This window comes from Myotis myotis, unplaced genomic scaffold, assembly GCF_014108235.1.
Source record: "Myotis myotis isolate mMyoMyo1 unplaced genomic scaffold, mMyoMyo1.p scaffold_m19_p_45, whole genome shotgun sequence".
NCBI classification, from domain to species: domain Eukaryota; kingdom Metazoa; phylum Chordata; class Mammalia; order Chiroptera; family Vespertilionidae; genus Myotis; species Myotis myotis.
In genome coordinates this window covers 519,229-543,821 of record NW_023416352.1, presented here as the reverse complement: position 1 = coordinate 543,821, position 24,593 = coordinate 519,229, and the positions used below count along the sequence as shown (strand labels likewise).

The 24,593-nt window shown below is 51.3% G+C and overlaps 1 protein-coding gene and 1 long non-coding RNA gene across 3 annotated transcripts; one reads left to right on the top strand and one right to left on the bottom strand.

Moving 5' to 3' along the window:
* Window positions 1-1,647: 1,647 nt before the first annotated feature.
* Window positions 1,648-9,454, top strand: LOC118655439. 2 transcript variants are annotated; one of them, XR_004967268.1, is made up of 3 exons: window positions 1,648-2,024; window positions 5,036-5,215; window positions 7,579-9,454. It is a non-coding gene; the product is annotated as an uncharacterized LOC118655439 (long non-coding RNA). The 2 variants fall into 2 exon arrangements; XR_004967267.1 differs by having other exon boundaries at window positions 1,650-2,024; window positions 5,036-5,238.
* TSKS (testis specific serine kinase substrate) lies at window positions 8,066-22,948 on the bottom strand. The gene is made up of 11 exons (XM_036307258.1): window positions 22,779-22,948; window positions 21,599-21,824; window positions 13,807-13,902; window positions 13,477-13,560; window positions 13,077-13,160; window positions 12,314-12,573; window positions 11,873-12,067; window positions 10,757-10,930; window positions 9,778-9,913; window positions 8,350-8,474; window positions 8,066-8,222 (listed from the first exon to the last, which is right to left on the bottom strand). The coding sequence occupies exons 1-11, from the start codon at window positions 22,946-22,948 to the stop codon at window positions 8,066-8,068; spliced, it is 1,707 nt and encodes a 568-aa protein (XP_036163151.1).
* Between the last annotated feature and the right edge of the window lie 1,645 nt (window positions 22,949-24,593).

Below are 24,593 nucleotides of genomic sequence, written 5' to 3'. Positions count from 1 at the left end.
TGGTGCTGGGGAAACTGGGTACCCACATGCAAAAGAACCAAGCTGGACTCTTACCTCACTCCACATGGAAAAGTCAACTCAGAATGGATCAAAGACCTCAATGGAAGAGCAAGACCTTAAACTCTTAAAACAGGAGAACGGCTACATGCCACTGGATTTGGCAATGATTTGTTGGACATGACAGCAAAGCACAGGCAACACAAGAAAAAACAGATAAATTGGATGACATCAAAATCCAAACCTGGGCATCAAAGGATATAACAGTGAAAAGACAACCCACGTAATGGGGGAAAATATTTGCAAATCATTTATCTGACTAGGAGTTAATATCCAGAACTAAAACTCAACAGCAACAACAACAACAAAACAACCCCATTCAAAAATGGGCCAAGAACTTGAGTAGACATTTCTCCAGAGAAAATATGCAAATGACCAATAAGCACATGAAAAGATATTCGCGGTGGCTGCCGGGAGCTGGGAGGAGGGAGAAATGGGGAGTGAGGTTTTGTTTAATGGGTACAGAATTGTCTTTGGGGTGATGGAAAGTTCTGGAAAAAGATAGTAGTGATGGTTACACAACATTGTGAGTATAATTCATGCCACTGATTTGTACACTTTTAATCCCCAAAATAATATTTTGAACAATTTCACTATTCTTGGTTGCTTTATGATGACATATTTGTCAAATATATTATATATGAAGTTTTAATGTTTATCATCTTTTTAATCTTTCAGGACCAAACTGATTAGTGTCACCTTATATTTTATTTTATTTATTTTTAATATATTTTTATTGATTTCAGAGAAAAAGAGAGGGGGAGAGAGATAGAAACATCAATGATGAGAGACCATCATTAATCAGCTGCCTCCTTGCACTCCCCTTCTGGGGATCGAACCTGCAACCTGGGCATGTGCCATAATCGGGCATCGAACCGTGACCTCCTGGTTCATAGATTGACAATCAGTCACTGAGCCACACCAGCTGGGCATGTTACCTTATATTTTAAAACATAGGCTTTAGACCTAGCTTATTCTCTATAGAAAAAAAAAAGTGGCTTCTTTCATTTACTTATTTCTTCAGAAGACCTTTAGAATAATTGGGTTAAATCTTCTAAAAATAATCTAATGGGGATCTTGATTCAACTTGCATTAAAGATGTCATTTGGATGGAGTTAAACCTCAGCACGGCATTCAGACTAGCTATCCAGGAAAACAGTCTTTCATGCAGTCAAGTTCTCTTAAAAATACATTTGGGCCTTAGAGGTATTGGATGACTCAGTTGTCGCTGGCCCCTGGCACGCTCTACGGTTAAGTGTGCCAGTTATTAAGCTATTATCTCTTGGTTTCAAATCCATCCCCCTCTTTTTCTTTTTAAAATATATTCTATTGCCAAAACCGGTTTGGCTCAGTGGATAGAGCGTCGGCCTGCGGACTGGAAGGTCCCAGGTTCGATTCCGGTCAAGGGCATGTACCTGGGTTGTGGGCACATCTCAGCTGATCGATGTTTCTCTCTCATCGATGTTTCTGACTCTCTATCTCTCTCCCTTCCTCTCTGTGAAAAATCAATAAAATATATTAAAAAAAATATATATATATATATTCTATTGATTTTTTACAGAGAGGAAGGGAGAGAGATAGAAACATCGATCAGCTGCCTCCTGCACGCCTCCCACTGGGGATGTGCCCGCAACCAAGGTACGTGCCCTTGTCCGGAATCGAACCTGGGACCCTTCAGTCCCCAGGCCGGTGCTCTATCCACTGAATCAAACCGGTTAGGTCATCCCCCTCTTCTGGGCTTTGTGAATCTGAGGTTGGGACTCTGAAAACCACTTTCGCTTCGCCCACCGGCTGTGCTGCACTTGGCCAGGAGGGGGCGCCAACGAGACCCGACGCCCGGAGGACGTGAAGGGGACGCGCTCCTTCCTGTGGGCTCTCTGCTCATTTCCCGTCAGTTTCTGGTTCCCACCAGCGTCACCCAGCAGTGTTTTCACCCTGGCTGAGGCGGTTCCTTCTCGTAACCGCTGGTAAGTCTAGTTTGCCACTTTTCCGAACCTTGCCCACCCTCCGCAACGTCAGCACCATTTCGCCCGCAGCTTCCCGGGAGGGTCGCAGCGCCCGGCGGGCCTCGGCGCTCAGACACGCCGGCGCTGGCTGGGCAGCGCCCCCTCGCGGCCTGAGTTTCCTCTCCAGTGGGAACCTCACCCAGGCGCTTGCTGTCAATAATGCTAAACTTTATCCTTTGCTCTGCTTGCCCACGGCGGTAGCTGCTTGCTGTAGTGAGTGAATCGCACCGTGATACCATCAGGTTATCCTTTTGCCTTTTGGTTACCTAGTTACCAACCCTTTATACCTAAGTACAGTAGTTCCCTTTATTATTATCCTGGGGGGGGATACGTTCCAAGACCCCCAGTGGATGCATGAAAGCCTATATATACACTGAGTGGCCAGATTAATTATGACCACCTGACGTTTGTAGGCAAATTAGCTATAATTTCACGCTGAAGTTGCTAGAGGGCCAGATCATTATAAATGTCTGAATAGCACCACATACCTAAGTATCATTGCTGATCAGGTTCATCCTATCATGTTGATGGCGTATCCCAATGGAGACGGCTTCTTCCAACAAGACCATGCGCCATGCCACGGTGCTCGTATTGTGCAGGAGTGGTTTCAAGAACATGAGGGAGACTTTACCTTGCTTAGGCGGCCCCCACAATCACCAGATCTCAATCCAGTTGAGCATTTGTGGGACGAAGTTAAAAGAGCCATCAGGCAGCTGGTTCCACAACCATCAAATCTCACAGAACTGGACAGTGCTATTCATCAGGCAGGTGTCAGATTCCTCGCATCACCTTTCAACATCTCGTGGAGTCAATGCCAAGAAGAATCGCTGCAGTATTGAAGACGAAAGATGGCCCAACAAAGTACTGATGGGGTGGTCGTAATAATCTGGCTGGTCATAATAATCTGGCCACTCAGTGTATATATACTATATATATATATGTATATATGTATATGTATATGCATATTTATGTATGTATATATCTATATCTATATAAAATGTATACCAAACCCTATATATACTGTTTTTTTTCCTATACATTCCTATGATAAAGTTTAATTTATAAATTAGGCACAGTAAGAGGTTAACAGTAATTAATAATAGAACACGTCTAACAATATACTGGGTGGGGCAAAAACAGGCTTGCAGTTGTTCATATAGAAAACAATACGATAATAAATGATAATACAAGAGTAAGCTGTGTTTCCCCATACTCGCAACTGTAAACCTACTTTTGCCCCACCCCGCGCTGTCATGAACGTGCCTGGCTGTGGGGTCATTGATAAAGGGAAAGGAGAGTTAATGAGCGCCGACTGGGATACAGTCGATCTGATAACCAAGTCCCACTAAGTGACTAAGTGACTAACGCGTGGAGACACTGGACAAAGGGATCATTGATGCCCGGGGCGGGATGGAGCTGGTCCGCGTGGGATTTCATCATGCCGCGTGGAATCGTGCCCAATTTAAAACGAAGGAATTGTTTATTCCTGGAATTTTCCATTACACATCTTCTACCCCGGGGTTTACCATGGAAAGTGAAACTGCGAATAAGCAGGGGGTGGCTACCGTAACGTTTCTTTAGGTGACAGACACCATCTGTTAAAATAACTGGTGTGCTTTTTGTCGCCTGAAGATACCGTGACTGACGCCACTGCGGGCAACTCGGGGCAGATTCTCAGAGGTGGGGTTTGGGGGGTGGTTTAGTTCGTTTTCAGGGTTCACACACAGTGGTGCGCTCCCTGCCAACAAGGAATGGGGTGCTGGTGACCCACCGTGTGCAGCGGCACCCTGGTGATGTGTCACCATCCCTGCCGACGGGGATGCAGTTCCAGCTGTGGAGTGATAGGGGATCCAGTGGCTGCGGCAATGGACCAAGATGGCGCTACGATGGCCGCAAGGACAGTGGTGTTCAGTGGCTTCCTCTGCGACACTGGCAGGAGGTGGGGTGGGGTGTGGGGACCGGCAGGCGTGCCCCGCAGCCTCTGCTTCAGGGTGCTTCTCTGAGGTGGCCGTGGCTCTTACTGGACGGACCTGCCCTGCCGTGCTTTCTGCTTCCAGCAGGTGAACTCGGTCCCTTAACTCCACGGCATCACCTCCTCTGTTATCCTCCATCCCAAGGTGGTCGTGGCTTCCGGCTGCTGCTAATCTGTGGCTTCCCTTACAACTCCTTTCGGCCCTCGGGCCTTCCATCACCTGTGCAGCCAATCCCTTACATCAAAGTCTATTTTAAGTGTTCAAAGTAGTTATTTGTGGGTGTTTTTTGTTGTTTTTTTATAAATTTAATATTTCCACAATCTTTTTTTAAACATGTAGTTGCTATTTAAATTTTTTAAAAAATATTTTTATTGATTTCAGAGAGGAAGAGAGGGATAGAAACATCAATGATGAGAGGGAATCATTGATTGGCTGCCTCCTGCACGCCCCCCACTGGGGACCGAGCCCACAACCCGGGCAAGTGCCCTTGGCTGGAATCGAACCCAGGACCCCGAAGTCCACAGACCCATACTCTATCTACTGAGCCAAACCGGCCAGGGCAATATCTCCACAATCTTATAATTCCTTTATTTTAATGACATTCCCAACCTTTTTTTTTTTAACCTTCACCTGAGGCTATTTTTCCATTGATTTTTAGAGAGAGTGGAAGGAAGGAGGAGAGACGCAGTGAGAGAAACACTGATGTGAGAGGCACATCGATTGGTTGCCTCCCTCACAGGCCCTGGCCCAGGTCTGGGGATCGAGCCTGCAAACAAGGGGATCCAGCCTTTGACTGGAATTGAACCCGGGGTCCTTCAGTCCGCGGGCCGGTGCTCTATCCACTGAGCCAGACAGGCCAGGGCAGCTATTTGTTGATTGGGTCTTGGCGGCTAGTGTTGGTCCTGGTGCCGAGCGACCTCACGGAACAGAGCCTCAAGATGGGATTCTGGGATTACGGTGTCCATCTGTTTGCGCTTTAATGAGATGCTATCTTTTCAGGTGGAAAATGGGACTCCAGTTATCCCTGGACACATGGGCCCTTAGAGCAGCGGTTCTCAACCTGTGGGTCGCGACCCCTTCGGCGGCCCAACGACCCTTTCACAGGGGTCGCCCAAGACCCTCCTGCAGGTCAGATATGGACGTGACGATTCATCACAGTAGCCACATGACCGTGATGAGGTAGCAACGGAAATAATTTTATGGTGGGTCACCCCATGAGGAACTGTATTGAAAGGGCCAGAAGGCTGAGAACCACTGTCTTAGAGGGATGTAAAAGGGGCTTGGGAGGAGGTGCAATCCTGGTTCTTTACCCATTAACTATGTACCCTTATGTAAATGGCTTTTTAAAAAGATACTACTTGATTTATTTATCCTCTCGCAAGGATATTTGTCCATTGCTATTTAGAGAGAGTGGAAGAGAGAGGGAAAGACAGAGAGAAATATCGGTCTGAGAGAAACACATCGATTGGTTGCCTCCTCCACAAGCCCTGACCAGGGCTGGGGCCGGGGAGGAGCCTACAAGAGAGATATGTGACCTTGATCGGAATCGAACCTGGGACCCTTCAATCCGCAGGCCGACTGAGTCAAACGGGTTAGGGCCTTGTGTAAATGATTTATCCTCTCTGGGCCTTTTTCTTTCTCTGTGTCTTAGTCAGTTTGCGCTATTATAAAATGCCATAGACCAGGCAGCTGAAACAACAAATTCTTATTTCTCATTTTCAGAAGCTAGGAAGGCCAAGATCAAAGTGCTGGCAGGTTTGGTGTCTAATAGGAGCCTGCTTCCTGGTTTGCAGATGGCTGCCTTCTTGTTGTACCCTCACATGGTGGGGAGAGAAAGAGTGTGCCTCACCTTACAAGGGCACTAATCCCATCATGGGGCCCCACCCTCATGACCTCACCTAAACCTAATTATCTCCTAATGACCCCATCTCCAAATACCATCACACTGGGGATTAGGGCTTCAACCCATGAACTTTTGGGCATATAAACATATGGTCCATACGACTCTGTAAAATGATGATGATTATTCATCGTCTGAAGGGATTTAGACCCTCCCACCCCAGTTCCCATCACCCTGTGGGTACAAATGAAGCCACATTAATAAATCTCGTATCTGCTAGCTGTGAATCTGTAAATCAATTGGGGCTTAAAATAATGTTAAATTTAAATGTTTTTTTTTTAAAGTAGCATCTTTATAATATCTGATAGACCATGAATATGGCTTAACCCCCACAATTTATTAAGGTCTTTAACGTCTCTCAGTTATGTTTGTAACTTTTCTGTAGAGGGGATGGCATGTCTTTTGCTAGACTTGTTAGCTTTTTTAAATTATTTTTTTTAAATATATTTTATTGATTTTTTACAGAGAGGAAGGGAGAGGGATAGTTAGAAACATCGATGAGAGAGAAACATCGATCTGCTGCCTTCCACACACCTCCTACTGGGGATGTGCCCGCAACCAAGGTACATGCCCTTGACCGGAATCGAACCCGGGACCCCTCAGTCCGCAGGCCAACAGTCTATCCACCAGCCAAACCTGTTAGGGCAGATTTGTTCAGCTTTTGTTCAGCTTCCTTGCTAAACTCACTGATGTTTAATAATTTATTCCATTGGGTTCTTTTTTTTTTTTTTTTTTTAAATATATTTCATTGATTTCTCACAGAGAGGAAGGGAGAGAGACAGAGAGCCAGAAACATCGGTGAGAGAGAAACATCGATCAGCCGCCTCCTGCACACCCCCCACTGGGGATGTGCCCGCACCCCAGGTACATGCCCTTGACCGGAATCGAACCCGGGACCCTTCAGTCCGCAGGCCGACGCTCCATCCAGAGCCAAACCGGCTTCGGCCCATTGGGTTCTTTATGATTCTCTATATGTATAATTATGACATCTCAGAATTCTTTTTCTCTGCCCTTATATTCTTTCTCTTCTTGCCTTATTGCAATGTGTTAGAATAGAGATTACCTTTGAAGGAGAGGGTAGTGATTGTGAGGGGACATGAGAAAGGATTCAGCGGGTGCTATAAACTGGATTTTTAAATCTTGGTGGTGGTTACAGGAACATGTCTATTTCATGATAATTCATGGAGCTTTTAAAAGTATATTTTTTATTGATTTCAGAGAGGAAGGAGAGAGAGATAGAACCATCAATGATGAGAGAGAATCATTGATTGGCTGCCTCCTGCACGCCCCCCACTGGGGATTGAGCCCACAACCCGGGCATGTGCCCTGACTGGGAATCGAACTGTGACCTCCTGGATCATAGGTCAGTGCTCAACCACTGAGCCACATTGGCTGGGCTCATGGAGCTTTTCATTTGTGAACTTTTCTGTTTATATTATACTTTGATTAAAAGCTTAAAATAGCACTATCATGGCCGTTTAAAATATGTCCACAAATTGACAGTCTCTTTAAAATATGTCTGCAAATGCTCTGACATGACCCCTGAGTAAGATTTGGACTCAATTCCAAGGAACATAAAAAGGGGAAATGATACCATGTGACTTGGGAGCCTAGGTCACCAAAGACACTTGTTCTCTCTCAGACTGCTGCTCCGGGAGAAGTGAGCTGGCATGAGAAGCTGAGCCCCCGGCCCGCAGCCATGAGAGCGAGCCTTCCCGCCCCAGTCACGCCTTCAGATGACTGCAGCCCCAGCTCCCATCCTGCAAACTCGTGAGGACCCTGAGCCAGAGCCATCCAGCTAAGCTACTCCCAGATTCCTGGCCTTCAGAAATTGTGAGATCATACACAGCTATTGCTTTGAGCAGCTAAGTTTTGGGGATAATTCTTTGCACAGCAATAGGCAATGACCTAGGAAAAATTACCCTAAAAAAAGGTTGGTTGACTGACGCAGACTGCATCCTAGAACCTTCTTTTACCCCCTACCTTCTTTCCAAAGACCTGGCCCACCATCAGCATCTCCCTGGGATGGAGACGCCTGTGAGCTGAGGACGGCATGGTGTGCATCCAAATTACTGACCATCTTTTGGTGCCAAAAAGGAGACAGAGTTCATGCCAGCATGAGGGGCCATTTATTGTTCCGGGTTAGGGCCCCCACGTTTGGGGGGAGTCCCCCCACTACTTCCTCCTCCCATTGTCCCCGTGGACCCCTCAAGTGGCAGGTTGCTGAGTTGATCATGGAGGGAGCACATCTTCAAGTGTAGATAGTCCAGGGAGGCCACCTTCTCCCTGCAATGACAGGCAGTGGGCGGTCGGTGCTGGTGGGCCCAGGTGCCACGGGGCTGGTAGAGGGGGAGACTCAGGCCCGACCCCCAAGACCTCACCCTCCTCCCATGCCCTCAGCCTCCTTCCTCACTCCGGCTTCATCTTGTCCGTCAGCAGCAGGTTCTTGGCCCGCAAGGCTTCGTCTTGGGCCAGGCGAAGGGTGGAGCTCAGGGCCTCTGCCCTGACGTGCTTGGCCAAGGCCTGGCGCTCCAGCTCCTGGGGAGAGGAGTGTAGGCGCCGCTGGGCTTGCCTGACTGGGCTGGGGGTGGAGGGAGCTGGGTCGCGGAGGGCCAGGGGCAGGGGCCCATGGGGCCCACATTCCTCCCTCAAGGTACCCTATCATGCCTCCAGCGGACCCCAGCGTCCCACAATGCCCTGGCCTTCCAAACGCCCCTGTGTGCTGAACCTGGGTCTGCCCCTCCGCCTGTCCCCGGCGCCCTGGCCTTCTGTGTCCCAGCAAACACTAAACCGGCATCCGTCTTAGTTTCCCCAAATGCCCACGGAGCATGATGCCTTGGATGTGTGTTTGGCCCCCAGAATCCCTCACGTGGTGGCCTTCTGCATCCCCTAAGACCTCCCGTCTCCTTAGCTACCGACCAGCATCTCTGTCACAACAGTGGTCCTCCGTGCTCTGGTCCCCTGTGTCCCAGCATGCACCGGGCCCCTTGGCCCAGAGCTCTGCCACACCAATGTCCCTCACTGCCTCGCTCGTCTGTCTCACCCGCTACAACTTCTATCGTCAGGCCGGAGCCCGTAAGACATCAGCTCCCTGCGTACACTCCATCAGGACGGAAAGTTCCATTAGCTGTTGGGCTTGAAGTCGGTGGTGCCACGGCCCAGGCAGAGCTGTGGCCCCACTTCCCAAAATGCACTAGTTTACTGCGACGTGCGTTCCCTGGCCGACCTCAGCGACCCCGTGTAATATGTGGCCTCTCTTAAGCCCCACAGAAAACCAGGTTTGCATCCTACGAAGCTGTAGATGTGTCTGTCTCCTGTGTCTCAGTGCCCCATACCCAGTGTCCCATCATGCTCTGGGCAATGTCCGCCACCAAGGTTCCCTAACAATTGACCAACGGAGCCCTAGCCGGTTTGGCTCAGTGGATAGAGTGTCTGCCTGCGGACTGAAGAGTCACCGGTTCGATTCCGGCCAAGGGCACATGCCTGGGTTGCAGGCTCGATCCCTCATAGGGGGTGTGCAGGAGGCAGACTATCAATGATTCTCTCTCATCAATGATGTTTCTCTCTCTCCCTCTCCCTTCCTCTCTGAAATCAATAAAAAAATATTTTAAAAAAGATTGACCAATGGAACCTGTGCTGGATTCTAAAATGTCCACAAAATGACATTCTCTTCAAAATGCCTCTAAATTCAACCTTCTAAACTGCTTGCCCCTAATCATCAGAGCCCGGTGTCCCCCGTACCCCTGCTGCCCACAGCTCAGTCTTCCCACCCCGAGCCTGGGGCTCCCGCCCCCTCTCTGACAAAAAAAGTGGGGTGTGGTGGCCCACGGGGCCCTGGTACCAGAATCTTCTTGTGCAGCCGCTGGCAGCTGGGGCAGGCAGGGGCCAGGCCCCTCTGCTTCACCTCGTCCACTAGCGGGGTCAGGGCACGCTCCAGCAGCTGCTGCAGGGACTCCGTGGACAGCTGCTGCCCCTGGCTGCGGGAGGGGAGTCAGCAGGTGAAAGAGGCCTGGCACCAACTCCATTCCCAGGACGCCTACCGCCCAGCCTCCACCCGGGGCCCCTTTCCGCTGAGCACCCATGCAACCTCGCCACCCTGCACGGGGCCAACCTGCAGTGCCTGAGCTATCCTTTGGTTTCCGCAGCGTGGGAGTTCCCACAATGCCTGGGGAGTCCCACTCCCCAAGGGCAGCGATGGCCCTCAGTCCATCAAAAGCTCAGACTTCCCACAATGGACTGGTTTCATCTGATCCCACCTCGTATTGGAAGCCCTCCCCCTTCCTAATAGGACCCGAACCAGGTGTCCCTGGGCGCTCTGATAAACCAAGGTCTCACCTCCCCACAATGCACCCATAAACCCAGCCTCCACCAGCGGTTCTCAACCTGTGAGTCGCAACCCCTTTGGCGGTCGAACGACCTTTTCACAGGGGTCGCCTAAGACCATCCTGCATATCAGATATTTACAGTATGATTCATAGCAGTAGCAACATTACAGTTATGAAGTAGCAAGGAAAATAATTTTATGGTTGGGTCACAACATGAGGAACTGTATTTAAAGGGCCAGAAGGTTGAGAACCATTGTCACATCCCAATCTTCCCACAATGCACTAGAACTCTAGATTGCTTGACTATATCAAGACTTTCTGGTGTTCCAGGAGATACTGACTCCACGTGGGAAGTGTGGCTCCCATAATGCACCAGGACTGCTGGTCCTACAGTACAGCCTGGGGTGCCCTCCCTCCCACTCCCGCCAACGCCCAGCTCCTTCCATGCTTTGTCTTTAGGGAACGCACGCGCGGAGCCAGGCCTGGGCCCCTTACCTGGCACAGCGGGTGCAGGAGCCCTGGGGGGCCCGCTCCAGGCTCATGGAGAGGTCGGAACTTCTGCGGGAGCTCTGAAACTGCCGCCCCAGCTCCTCCAGAATCGGCTTCACAGGGCCCAGGCCCTCCAGATCGCTCCTCAGCGAAGCCACGGACACGGCTGACCGCTCCACCCTGAAGCGGAACAATAGCCAGGGCTTCGAGGGCGCCCCTCCGAGCCAGGCTGGGCCCGTGACCAGCAGGGCTAATACCCCGCCCTGCCTGCCCCTCTCTGCTCTGATTGACCCCTCCTTTTATGTTTATTTTTAAAAATTAAAAATTTTATTTTGTTAATCCTCACCCGAGGATATTTTCCCCATTGCTTTTTAGACAGAATAGAAGGGAGGTAGGAAATGGGTGAGAGAGGGAGGAAGAGAGAGAAACATTGGTTGCCTCCCGCATGCACCCCCACGGGGGGGGGGGGGGAGGGGGTCAGGGATCAAACCTGAAACCCAGGTACATGCTCGTGACAGGGAATCCGACCTGAGACCATTCGGTGCTCAGGCTGAGGCTCTAACCATTGGACTCACTGGCCCCGGCTCCTTTTATTTATTTTTTGTAGGCTTTTTAAAAATTATTTTTTAAAATATATCTTCACTTATTTCAGAGAGGAAGAGAAAGAGAGAAACATCAATGATGAGAGAGAATCATTGATCAGCTGCCTCCTGCACACCCCTCACTGGGGATGGAGCCTGCAACCCGGCATGTGCCCTTGAGCAGAATCAAACCTGGGACCTTCCCCCCCCCACCCCCCCCCCAGTCCACAGGCCAACGCTCTACCCACTGAGCCAAACCAGCCAGGGCCTTTTATGTTTTTAGGGCTGAAAGACCCCCTCCTCGTTCTCCAATGGACTCTCACTAAGCCTACTTGGCTCCTCCCTCTGTCCTTTGAAGGTGTGGGAAACCGTCTCTAATTGACCCCGCCCCTCAGGCCTTATTAGGGATGGCCAGCCTCTTCTTATAGGAGCTTCCTCGTGTCAGTATCTGGTCGGGCCCTCTTGGTCCCAGCTGATTGGTCCACCGCTTTCCCTCGAGGCCCCGCCCCCCCGCGGCCCCGCCCCGCGCCGTGGCCCTCACATGGTGCACAGCTCGTCGGTGCGGCCCCGCAGCTCCTGCAGGCCCCGTGCCGTCTGCGCCTGCTCGCGCTGCGCCCGCTCCCACTGGCCCAGGAAGCCGTCCAGCCTGCCGCCCAGGCCCCCCAGCAGCCGCAGGGCCTCCTGCACCGCCCCCTCCTCCTGGTGCCACCGCGCGGTCAGCGAGGACACCTCCCGCCTGGAGGGGAAAGGTGAGGAGCTGGTCAGGGCTGGGTTCGGACCCGTCCCCATCGTGCCCGCCACCCCAAGACCACGTCTATGCGCGCGTGCACACACACACACACACACACACACACACACACACACAATTCCTGCCCTTCTAGGTCACCACCTCCTGAAACGCCCTCCCAGGCTCTTCAGGGCTCCACCCCCCCGGGCCCTGCCCCCCAAGATCTTTCCGTCTTGGACCCCAGGACCCACTCACCTCAGGTCCTCCAGGCCGGCAGACACCTTCTGCACCTCCTGCTCACTCATGACGAGGCCCTCCCCGGCCCGGGCCCCCGCTCCCCAGCAGCCGGAGACCAGGCTGCGCGGACGCGGGGGGTCGTCGGGGCTCCCGGGCGGCCCCGAGCAGCCCTGCCGGGACAGGCCGGCCTCCAGCTTCTGCTCCAGCTCCTGCAGCTGGGCCTCCTGCCTCCGGGGAGTCTCGTCCTGCAGCTGCTGCTGGAGGTAGCGCAGCTTCTCCTGAGGGGGGGCAGGGTTAGGGCGTGGAGCCCCTTGCCCCCCACTATCACCTCCACCCCCAGATCCACCCAGTGAGTCCCTGAGATGGGCGTGGGGGACAGGATATTGGGAAGTCCAGCCTGGAGTCTAAATGGACTCCCCCTTGCCGGTACTTGGGGACCTTTCTCCCATTTGAAGATGCCTGCCTCCCTGTCTCCATTCAGCCCTGCACCCCCCAAGTCCTCCACCCCCCCACTGCAGTCCTCCGAGGTGTCAGTCTCTCCGTTTGGGAAGAACACTTGAAACTTTCCCAACATTTTGCCGGGAGATGTATGGGCATATGGGCGCCACGGACATTCCCGCTCGAAGTCCAACACACGAGTCCGGGATCTGACTATTACCGTGCACAGAGAAGCATGACCGTGAACATGAAGGGGGCGGGGTGATGGTGGGGTGGGAAAGGCCCGCCTGAAGTCTGACCAAGTACCCTGTCCCCAGTCCTGGGACACCCCCGACCCCCTTACCTCCAGCAGGGCGGAGTTCTGCTTCAGGACGTTGGTTTTTATTTCAGCATCTTCCACCGAGCGGGTCACCTTCCGGCAGTTCTCCTGGGTCAGGACACCAGGGCAGGGGCCCTGCCTTCCCATTCCAGTTCTGCCTCCTTGCCCTTCCCCTCTATTTCCATACAGGCTGCACCCCTCCCCCCTCGCCCCGACAGCCAGTGTCTGCCCCCTGCCTATTGTTCTACCCCTTCGGAGCCTGGCTCCCTTGGTTAAAAGGATGACTTTCTTCTTCAGCCTGTCCTGTGCTGCTTTCCACTCCCCCACCGTCTCATGTCCACCCACTCCGTTCCCCCCACCCTCTTCCTAGGTCCACTCCCTGCTCCCCCCACCCCACTCCTGCCCCCCCTCCCAGCAGGCTCACCTTGAGTTGACTACAGTACCCTTCCAGTTCTTCTGCCTCTTGCCGCCTTCTCTCTAGATTCTCGCTCAGCACAGAACACTCACTCTGGAGCATGGAAGGGAGCGGGTAGGGTTAGGGTGTGGTCCACAGGGGACAGCCCACTCTGCCCCCTCCCGCACCCCCCCCCGGCCCCCCGTGGTGGGGAGAGACTAGGCCTGGGAAAACTGCTTTCCTTTCTGAGCCTCTGGCTTCCCAGCTGGGCTACGGGCTCACTGAGTTGGTGGAGGGGCCTAAGAGAGCCAAGCGGCCCTGGAGGAAGAGGAGGTGTTGGGGGGAGGGCGGTCCGCACACCTGCAGCGTCTGCACATGCTGATTGACCCGGGTGGTTTTCTCCTTCAAGCTGGTGATGGAGTCTTTGGCTCGAACCAATCCACTATTGACCCCGCTCTGGGGAAGGAGGAGAGACAGGTGGGTGGGAGCAAAACCCCAAGCCCAGGAACAAGTCTAGCACCGAGAAAAGGCTCAGGGCACCCCTCGATTCTGCCCTAGAGTGGCCGCGTGACCTTGATTCCAGGTACTCCTGCCCCGAGAGCCAGGGCCGTGGTGGACTTGGTAGGAACAATAAGTAGGACCAGGAGGGAGAGGGGGTGGGGGAGCACTCAGACAGGTGGAGGAAGGAAGATGGTGTCAGCCGAACACTGAGATCAAAGCCTGCAGGATCCACAGACATAAATAAGATAAATTGTTGAGGCACATGCTCTGCCTTCCTCTCCAGGCGCTGGGGGATTCTAAAGGTGACCCACTTTCTGGACACAAGCAGGCACTGCGCTCCAGGCCAAGCACGTACACACATTTTCTCTTTCCTTCCTCACAACCACACCTGTTGAGATGATTTGGCCCGCTCTGCGAGAGAGGCAGATGAGGCTCAGAGAGGGGATGTCCCTTGTCCACCCAGGGACACAGCGCATGAGGTGGCCTAAGTTCTGGGGTTAAAATCTGACAAGGCCGTCTAGTCTCATGTGCTGTGTACCGGGGTGGACAAGGGACATCCCCAGGTGGCCTTGGATCATTGCTATCTTTCATCTCCATAAAATGCTCTGTGATTCCTGCCAGACTGGCTCAGGAGGGACCCATGAGGCAGGGTCCACTCGCAGCTCTTCCACATTTACAGAAATTAGCCTAGCACATGACTTCGCAGCCAAAGACTACATTTCCCAGGCTCCCTTGTAGCCAGCTGTGGTCATGTGACTAAGTTCTGGCCGAGGAATGTGAGTGGGAACAATGAAGATAATGAGTGCCCGCCACTCACATGAATGTGAGTCATGCCTCAGGTGCCTCCAGTCATGCCTTTGATAAGGGAAAGAGGAGAGAACGGCCCCATTTCTTTCTTCCTGTTGGCCGGGGTGCAAAATTGGTGGCTAAAGCCATTTTGGAGCATGAGATGGAAGACAGAACAAGATAGTGTCACCTCTGACACATGAACTAATTTTTTTGGTTTACTTTTCTTTGTTAAATGGCATTTAAATATATAAAATAAATATCAAAAATATAAATCTTTGTTTTACTATGGTTGCAAATATCAAAAAATTTCTATATGTGACACGGCACCAGAGTTAAGTTGGGGTTTTTCAAAATGCTGACACGCCGAGCTCAAAAGGTTCGCCATCCCTGAGATAGAGGAAGCCTGAATTCCGACACTGTGGGGCCCCCATCCTAGATTCCAACCACCTCTGAAGGCTTACGGATGAGAGATGACATTTTCCATCTTGTTTAAGCTATGCTGTTCTGTGTCTTTTTTTTTTTTTTTTTTTTTTTTTTTTGGTGATGTTTATGGAGAGATTTTTTTTTTTTAATATATTTTATTGATTTTTTACAGAGAGGAAGAGAGATAGAGAGCCAGAAACATCGATGAGAGAGAAACATCGATCAGCTGCCTCCTGCACATCCCCCACTGGGGAAGTGCCCACAACCCAGGTACATGCATGCCCTTGACCGGAATCGAACCCGGGACCCCTCAGTCCGCAGGCCGACGCTCCATCCACTGAGCCAAACCGGTTTCGGTGTCTTTTTTTTTTTAATCCTCACCTGAGGGCATTTTTTCCATTGATTTTATTTTTTAATATATATTTTATTGATCTTAGAGAGGACGGGAGAAGGAGAGAGATAGAAACATCAATGATGAGAGAGAATCATCCATTGGCTGCCTTCTGCACGCCCCCTACTGGGGATCAAGCCCGAAACCCAGGCATGTGCCCTTGGCCAGAATCGAACCCAGGACCCTTCAGTCCGCAGGCAGACGCTCTATCCATTGAGCCAAACCAGCTAGGGCTCCATTGATTTTTAGAGAGAATGGAAGCGAAGGAGGAGGGGGAAAGAGAGAGAAACATCAATGTGAGAGAGACACATCGATTGGTTATCTCTCGCATGTGCCTTGGCAAGGGCCGTGGATCGAACCTGCAACTGAGGTACGTTCCCTTGACCAGGGATAGAACTCATGACCTTTCAGTCCACAGGTTGACGCTCTAACCACTGAGCAACTGGCCAGGGCTGTTTGCGTCTTTTAGTTTCAGCAGCCAAACTTGTGACTTAATAGCTGAGCCATCAGAACACAGGAGCCTGTAACCTTCTGCATTTGAAGAGCAGGCCCGCTCTATTTGTTGAGATCTTTATGTGAGAAATAAACAGGTCACTTTGGTTCCTTTCACAGTTGCTGAACTGATACACAAAGAGAAAAGAGAGAACAAGTTTCCTGCACTGTAAGATGGGGACAATATCACATTTCTTGCATGATTGCTGTGGAGAACAAGTGTGATAAATACTGTTTTAAGGAGACAGCAAAGTGGAGTCAACCCCTCCCCCAAATTCCACCCCTTCATAAAATCAATTAAAAAAAAAAAAAAAAAAAAAACTGGGCCGAAGCCGGTTTGGCTCGGTGGATAGAGCGTCGGCCTGCGGACTGAGAGGTCCCAGGTTCGATTCCGGTCAGGGGCATGTGCCTGGGTTGCGGGCATATCCCCAGTGGGGGGTGTGCAGGAGGCAGCTGATCGGTGTTTCTCTCTCATCGATGTTTCTGGCTCTCTATCTCTCTCCCTTCCTCTCTGTAAAAAATCAATAAAATATATAAAAACAAAAACAAAAACAAAAAAAACCTGGCAAAACTGTTAAGAGTTGAGTTGCTGAGAAGATATAACAATTATAAATATATATGCACCTAACAAAACTTAAAAATACATGACAGAATTGAAGGGAGAAACTGACGATTCAACATTCATGATTGATTTCAATACCTCACTTTCTATGCTAGAACAACTAGACAGATGATCAGCAAAGAGATAGAAAATTTGAGCAGCACTCAATCAACCAGCCCTAACAGACATGTATAGAACATGCCATGTAACAATGCAGAATACACATTCTCCTCAAGTGCACACGAAAAGTTCCCAAAATGTTCTCAATAAATTGAAAAAGATTGATTGACATCATACAAAGTACGTTTTTTGACCTTGATGACATCAGGAGAGTGAACTTAGAAATCGATTGCAGAGCCCTGGCTGGTTTGGCTCAGTGGATAGAGCATCAGCCTGCAGACTGAAGGGTCCCGGGTTTGATTCTGGTCAAGGGCACATGCCCAGGTTGCGGGCTCAATCCCCGCAGGAGGCAGCCGATCAATGGTTCCTTCTCATCATTGATGTTTCTCTCTCTCTCCTTTCCTCTCCCTCTCTGAAATCAAGAAGAAAAAAAATCAATTGCAGAAAGAAATTTGGGAAATACATATATGCAAATTAAACAATACACTAATAAACAACCAATGAGTAGAAGAAGAAGTCACAGGAGAAGTGATCAAATGTTTTGGGGGTGCAGGAAAATGAACACAGTAACCCAAAACGTACGGGATTAGGGAAAGAAATACTTGGAAGGAAATTTAGAGCACTAAACACCTCCATCAAAAAAGAAGAAAGCACGCAGAATTAATAATGTAAACTTCCACTTTAACAAACTAGAAAAGGAAGAGTATACTGAACTGATAGCTAGCAGAAGGAGGGATTAGTAAAGACAGTGGTAAAAAAAGAAATAGAAGAGAAACAGTATGTAAAAATCCACAAAATGAGAAGTTGGTGTTGTTTTTTTTAAAGATCAACATAATTGACAAATCTTTAGCCAGGCTGACTATGGACAAGAGAGAGAAGACTCAAATTACTAAAATCAGGAAGGAAAAGGGACATTAAAATGGATCCTATGGAAGAAAAAAGGATTATAAGGGAATACTATGCCCAATTGTATGCCATTAAATACACTGAAATGAATTTCACCTGCCTCTGTCTACCTTTTTAAAAATATGGCTATCACTCTAGCTGGTTTGGCTCAGTGGATAGAGCGCTGGCCTGTGGAACAAAGGGTCCCGGGTTCGATTCCGGTCAAGGGCATGTATCTTGGTTGCAGGCCCCTCCCCAGCCTGGGGCCCAGGCCCTGGTCAGGACACGTGCAGAAGGCAACCAATCGATGTGTTTCTCTCACATCAATATTTCTCTCTGTCTTTCCCTCTGTCTTTCCCTCTCTCTAAAAATCAATGGAAAATATCCTCAGGTGAGGATTAAAAAACAAAATAAGGACAGCAGGACGGGATCTAGCAGGAAGGGGTGAGAACCCAAAGCTCGCAGCCTCAGGAGAGTCTACAGACAGCAGGACAGCGCCAAGCAGGGCTCAGTTGCCCTGTACGTCTTTGCCTTCACTCATGGGCCTTTCCGAAAAGCAGCAGCACCTTTTCAGTTGCATCCTTTGGCCTCACAAAGATGTCATAGCTTAAGACAGACGCCACGCTGGCCAGGTAGCTCCGTAAGTTACAGTGTCTGTCGTCCCAATATGCCAAGGTTGTGGGTTCGATCTCCGGTCAGGGCACATACAAGAAGCAGCCAATGGATGCATAAGTAAGTGGAACAACTAACGGATGTTTCTCTCTCTCTCTCTCTCTCTCTCTCTCTCTCTCTCTCTCTTAAAAAAAAAGACAGAAGTAGCTAAGGCTGTTTGCTTCCTCATTCTCCCATTGTCTCTGCCCAATCTGAGCTTGTCACTCAAGCAGGGTCTCCGTGCCCCGTTCCCTGTTTCTCTAACCTCTCTCTCTAGTTCAGCGGTTCTCAACCTGTGGGTCGCGACCCCTTTGGGGGGCGAACGACCCTTTCACAGGGGTCGCCTAAGACCATCGGAAAACACATATATAATTACCTATTGTTTTTGTGATGAATCACTATGCTTTCATTATGTTCAGTTTGTCACAATGAAATTGGGGGTCACCACAGCATGAGGAACTGTATGAAAGGGTGGCAGCATTAGGAAGGTTGAGAACCGCTGCTCTAGTTGTCTGTCCCCCTTCTCTTTGGTGTCCGCACCTCTCCTTTCTGTCCCCCTCTGTCCCCTCTCTCTGGGCCCCTCTCTGTGCTCCTGCCCCTGCTCTCTGCTCAGCTCCACCTCTGTGCTCTTCCTGCCTGCCCCTCCTCGCTGCTCCTGCACGCTCCCCGAGGTGCTGGCTGTCATCGCTTCTTCCGTTCCACAGAGAAGGAACCTGAGGCCGGGAGGAGGCTGCTGCTGCTCCCCGCACCCCACACGGGCTGGCGGCCAGCCGCATCGGCCTTGATCCCGGCTGGCTGCCCAGGGCTCTTTCTGAGGCAGCACAATCCCCTGCGGGTGTGACTCAGAAACGGCTCTGGCAGGAGGCAAAGCGCAGCCTGCACTGCCTGAGCCGCACTCACAGGGGGGACAGCATTCCGCCTGGGGAGGGGATGGCTCCCCTTGTCCGTCCCACCGACGGGGCCTGCCCTGCTCCCTTCTCCCTACTGGCCCTCCTACTCCACCAGCCTCCTCCGGCCTCCCTGCCTCCAGGCCCCCCACCAGCCCCAGGGGAGTCTTCCAGGCAAAGAAAGGACTTTCCCCAGGCTTCCAATCCTGACCTTGTTTCTGATCAACTCTCTGAGCTTGCAGAGGTCACTCCACCTCTCTAGACATATATATAATTGATTTGATAGAGAAAGGGAGAGGGAGAGATAGAAACATCAATGATGAGAGAGAATCATTGATCGGCTGCCTCCTGCACGCCCCCCACTGGGGATCGAGCCCGCAAACCAGGCATGTGCCCTTGGCCGGGATTGAACCCAGGACCCTTCAGTCCGCAGGCCGACACTCTATCCACTGAGCCAAACCAGCCCGGGCATCGGATATGCTCTTTAACCTTTTGGTGCCTCAATAAGTTCACGTGTGAAACGGGGGTAAGTAAAAAGAATGACACCAACAGCCAGCACTTATGCTGTGCTTACAGCTGGCTACTGTGTGCGAAACGTTTCACATGAATGAACGGCACTTCGTTGTCATGACAACCGCAGGAAGTGGGTGCGGTTATATCCAGAACCCTGTCTTGGATCCTGCTATCTATTTCTGCTCCTAGACCAGCGTCTGGCACGTTGTAGGCGTTGAAGAAATGTGTCTGTAAGAACAAATACACGCATCTCCATTTCACAGATAAGGGAACGGAGGCTCCCAAACATAGGAAGTGCTCAGTCATTGCCAGTGAATCTCATTAGCATCATTATGAGCATCCTTATTGTCTTCGTTTCTTTGAAGATTAAAAATATTGATTTTTAGCCCTAGCCGGTTTGGCTCAGTGGATAGAGCCTCGGCCTGCGGACTGAAAGGTCCCGGGTTCTATTCCAGTCAAAGGCACATGCCCGGGTTGCGGGCTCGATCCCCAGTAGGGGGCGTGCAGGAGGCAGCCAGTCAGTGGTTCTCTTTCATCATTGATGTTTCTATCTCTCTCTTCCTTTCCCTTCCTCTCTGAGATCAATAAAAATATATTTAATAAAAAAGAATACTCACCTTAAGAATGCTATCCTGACTTATTTTAAAAAAATATATTGATTTTTAGAAAGAGAGAGAGAGGAGAGAGAAATATCCATGTGAGAGCAAAACATCCCTCAGCTACCTCCCTCCTACACACACACCCCTTATCAGGGATCGAGCCCACAAGCTGGACGTGTGCCCTGACTGGGACTCAAACCAGCAACCTTGTGGTCCCTGGGAGGAGACACAACCAAATGGATGAGCCCCACGGGCCAGGCAATCCTGGTTATTGTTAGTGTCATTGTCAGTGTCCACATCGCGCCCAGGTCAGGGCTGGCCTGGGGCCGCCTGGCCAGGGGGCGGGGCTGGTGGGGGCGGTAAAAGGACCAAGCTGTAGGCCTGCCTCCCTCTATGCTTCTTTTTTTTTTTTTTTTTTAATTTTATTGATTTTTTACAGAGAGGAAGGGAGAGGGACAGAGAGTCAGAAACATCGATGAGAGAGAAACATTGATCAGCTGCCTCCTGCACACGCCCCACTGGGGATGTGCCCACAACCACGGTACATGCCCTTGACCGGAATCGAACCTGGGACCTTTCAGTCCGAAGGCCGACGCTCTATCCACTGAGCCAAACCAGTTAGGGCCAGTTACTGCCTCCCTCTATGCTTCTGTGGGGAACTCTCTAAGCTCTTACAGATCTTGATCACCTCCCGGCTTTACCCCCCGATTCTTAGGTGAGCCCCTCAGAGAACAACTACTCCTCTAACCAAAGCCCAGTTCTCACACTGTCTCCTCCAGGAACTCCGCCCAGATGCACCCATCCTGGGGTGAGGTTCCTCTTCTGGGCTCCCAGCATGGCCTCTATTAAAGGATGTATTTCCCCAGTCGGTCCCTGGGAGACAGCGCGAGAAGCAGGTGTTGACTGGGTGCTTTTTCAGGGCAGGGGCCTGGGCTGACTCATCCTTTGTGACCCTGGCCTTACCCGGGACATTGTGATGTGACTGTATGAGCGAAAGACCAACTCCCAGCCCTGGCCGGTTTGGCTCAGTGGATAGAGCGTCAGCCTGCAGACTGAAGGGCCCGGGTTCGATTCTGGTCAAGGGCACATGCCTGGGTTGCGGGCTCCGTCCCCAGCCTCCCCTTCCCCAGTAGGGGGTGTGCAGGAGGCAGCCGATCAATTTTTCTCTCTCATCATTGAGTTTCTCTCTCTCTCTCTCTCCCCCCCTTCCTCTTTGAAATAAATAAAAATATTATTTTTTTCAAAAAGTGACCAGAGCCACACAGACACCCCTCCATCCTCCCCGGCTGGGGCCCCTCACCAGTAGTTCCGTGATATCTGGATCATCTGGAGTCCAGGGTGGGGTGGGGGAGGTGGGGGCCACGGGCAGCGCCAGCGAGCTGCTGTCTTCCGTGGTAGAGTCTGTCACGGAGGAGTCCGTGGCCTCCACGGCAGCCAGGTTGAGCAGGGACACATTGGTGCAGGCCGAGGACCGTTTGAGGTTCAGACACCAGTGCATTGGTTCGTGGGACATCCGAGGTTCCACCCTGGGGAGGAGAGATGGGCAGGGGGGTCAAGACGTACCGTCAGCCCAGCCATCGTGGCTCAGTGGTTGAGCGTCAACCCATGAACCAGGAGGTCACGGTTCGAATCCCGGTCAGGACAGATGCCCAGGTTTCGGGCTCGATCCCCAGTGTGGGGCGTGCAGGAGGCAGCCGGTCAATGATTCTTTCTCATCATTGATGTTTTTCTCTCTCTCTCCCTCTCCCTTTCTCTCTGAAATCAATTAAAAAAAAAAATGTAGCCTCAGTGGGTTATGGCCCCTCCTGCTTCCCTGTCTCCATATCCCATATTCTCTGACTCCAACCTCACCGCCTACTTTCTGCTTCCTCCTCTTCCTACTACCTATTTTCTTTTTAAAATAATGTCTATTTTTATTGATTTCAGAGAGGAAGGAAGGGGAATGAGAGATAGAAACATCAGTGATGAGAAAGAACCATTGATCAGCTGCCTCCTGCACGCCCCCTACTGGGGATCAAGCCCACAACCCGGGCATGTGCCCTTGACTGGAATCAAACCTGGGAACTTTCAGTCCACAGGCCGACGCTCTGTCCACTGAGCCAAACCAGCCAGGGCTAAAAAATATGTTTTTTATTGAGAGAGAAGAAGGGAGAGGGAGAGAGAGATAGAAACAGCAATGATGAGAGAGAATCATGGATCGCCTGCCTCCTGCATGCCCCCTTTGGATCGAGCCCGCAACCAGGCCTGTGCCCCGACCGGGAATCTAATGGTAACCTCCTGGTTCATGGGTTGGCGCTCAACCACTGAGCCACACTGGCCTGGCTTTCTTCTTCCTTTGATGTCCCCCCTTCCCCTGACTTCTTCCTCGCCTGCCCCTCCCCTGCCCCCTCCTCTTCACCAGCACCCACACCGAGACTCATGCTGTGGGGGAGGCAGTGCTGGGCGCCAGGACCATAGCTGACAGGGTACCATGAACCCACCCGTGGAATGACACAGCCTTCTTTTTCTTCGAGATCCCCTTGGCTGGGCTGGTCACCACCCCAGGAGCCTCTGGGATCATCTGGGAGCGGCTCTCCACGCCCGCCGGGGGGTCCCCTGCCTCATGGATCTCCTTGGACTGCCAGATCGTCTTTACCACCACGCTGGCCATGGCGTGTGGGGCCCTGCTCCCAGGGGCTCCTTCCTCTGAGACTCTCTACCTCTTCTGGCCACTGACCCTCAAAGTTCCTGTCTCCACAAGCCTGCCTCACAAAGGACCCAACCACTGGGCCTCACTGAGCGGGGGGTGCAGGGGGGGGGAGGTGCTGGCTCAGCATGTTCCCCCAGGGGCCTCAGTAAACTCTTCTTGTCCAGATTCTAGTTCCACCCCGATATGTCCCTCCCCTTCAGAACCCCAATGGAGTCATTCATTCCCGGCCAGAACTTACAATGGGGTGACCCACTGCTTCTGGGAGGGGCCAACTTCCCTCTCCCTGAGGGTCACCGTGGGCTCACCCAGTCCCCCACATTCCTCACTGGATCTCCTGGACTTTCCTGGGACCTGGGAGCCAGTGGAGAATGAGGATGGAAGTCAGTCCAGGAGGATCTAACATTCATTCAGGGACTGGGAGGATGCCCGAGGGCAAGAGACAAGAAACAGGCAAGAACACCAGATGCCGGTAAGTGATAGAAAGGGAATCAAACCCCGGTGATGGTGGCGCGGGCATTTGGCAAAGCTCTTTGATGCGTGCACTTGGGATTTGAGTCTTTGATTGTGTGTGAATTTTGCCTATTCAGGAAATCTAAACAGCCCAGCTGGCGTGGCTCAGTGGTTGAGCAACGACCTATGAACCAGGAGGTCACAGTTCGATTCCGAGTCAGGGCACATGCCTGGGTTGCAGGCTCGATCCCCAGTAAGGGGCGTGCAGGAGGCAGCTGATCAATGATTCTCTCTCATCCTTTTTTTAAATATATATTTTATTGATTTTTTACAGAGAAGAAGGGAGAGGGAAAGAGAGTCAGAAACATCGATGATAGAGAAGCATCGATCAGCTGCCTCCTGCACACCCGCTACCGGGGATGTGCCTGCAACCAAGGTACATGCCCTTGACTGGAATCGAACCCAGGACCCTTCAGTCCGCAGGCTGACGCTCTATCCACTGAGCCAAACCAGTCAGGGCTCTCTCTCATCCTTGATGTTCTGTCTCCCTCTCCTTCTCCCTTCCTCTCTGAAATCAATAAAAATATTTTTTAAAATATATTTTATTGATTTTTCACAGAGAGGAAGGGAGAGGGATAGAGAGTTAGAAACATTGATGAGAGAGTAACATCGATCAGCTGCCTCCTGCACACCCCCTACTGGGGATGTGCTCGCAACCAAGGTACATGCCCTTGGCCGGAATCGAACCTGGGACCCCTCAGTCCCCAGGCCGACGCTCTATCCACTGAGCCAAACCGGTTAGAACAATATTTTTTTTTTTAAGAAGAAAATCTAAACAACCATGGAACTATAGCGAATGGTAGGCACCGAAGGATTAGGGTTTGTATTAGTCTCTGGAGGTTTCTGAAACAAAGTACCACCGACTGTGGGGATTAAATGACAGAAATGTACCGTCTCCATTCTGAAGGCCAGACGTCCAAGGTCAAGGTGTCAGCGTTGGTTCCTTCTGAGGCTGAGAGAGAGTCTATGGCAGGGGCAGGCCTCTCCCCTGGGTTCCAGTGGCCTCCAGTGTCCTTTGGCTTACAGATGGCCATCGTCCCCTGTGTCTTCATATTGTCTGCTCTCTGCCCCTCTCTACCTTTGTGTCCAAGTTTCA

Coding starts and splice junctions, on each gene's coding strand:
- TSKS (XM_036307258.1), bottom strand. CDS start 22,948: ATGGCCAGCGTGGTGGTAAAGACGATCTGGCAGTCCAAGGAGATCCAT. Junction 12,574..13,076: donor AGAACTCCGCCCTGCTGGAG/GTAAGGGGGTCG, acceptor GCCCCCCCTCAG/GAGAAGCTGCGCTACCTCCA. Junction 8,475..9,777: donor GGCTGCACAAGAAGATTCTG/GTACCAGGGCCC, acceptor TCCTCTCCCCAG/GAGCTGGAGCGCCAGGCCTT.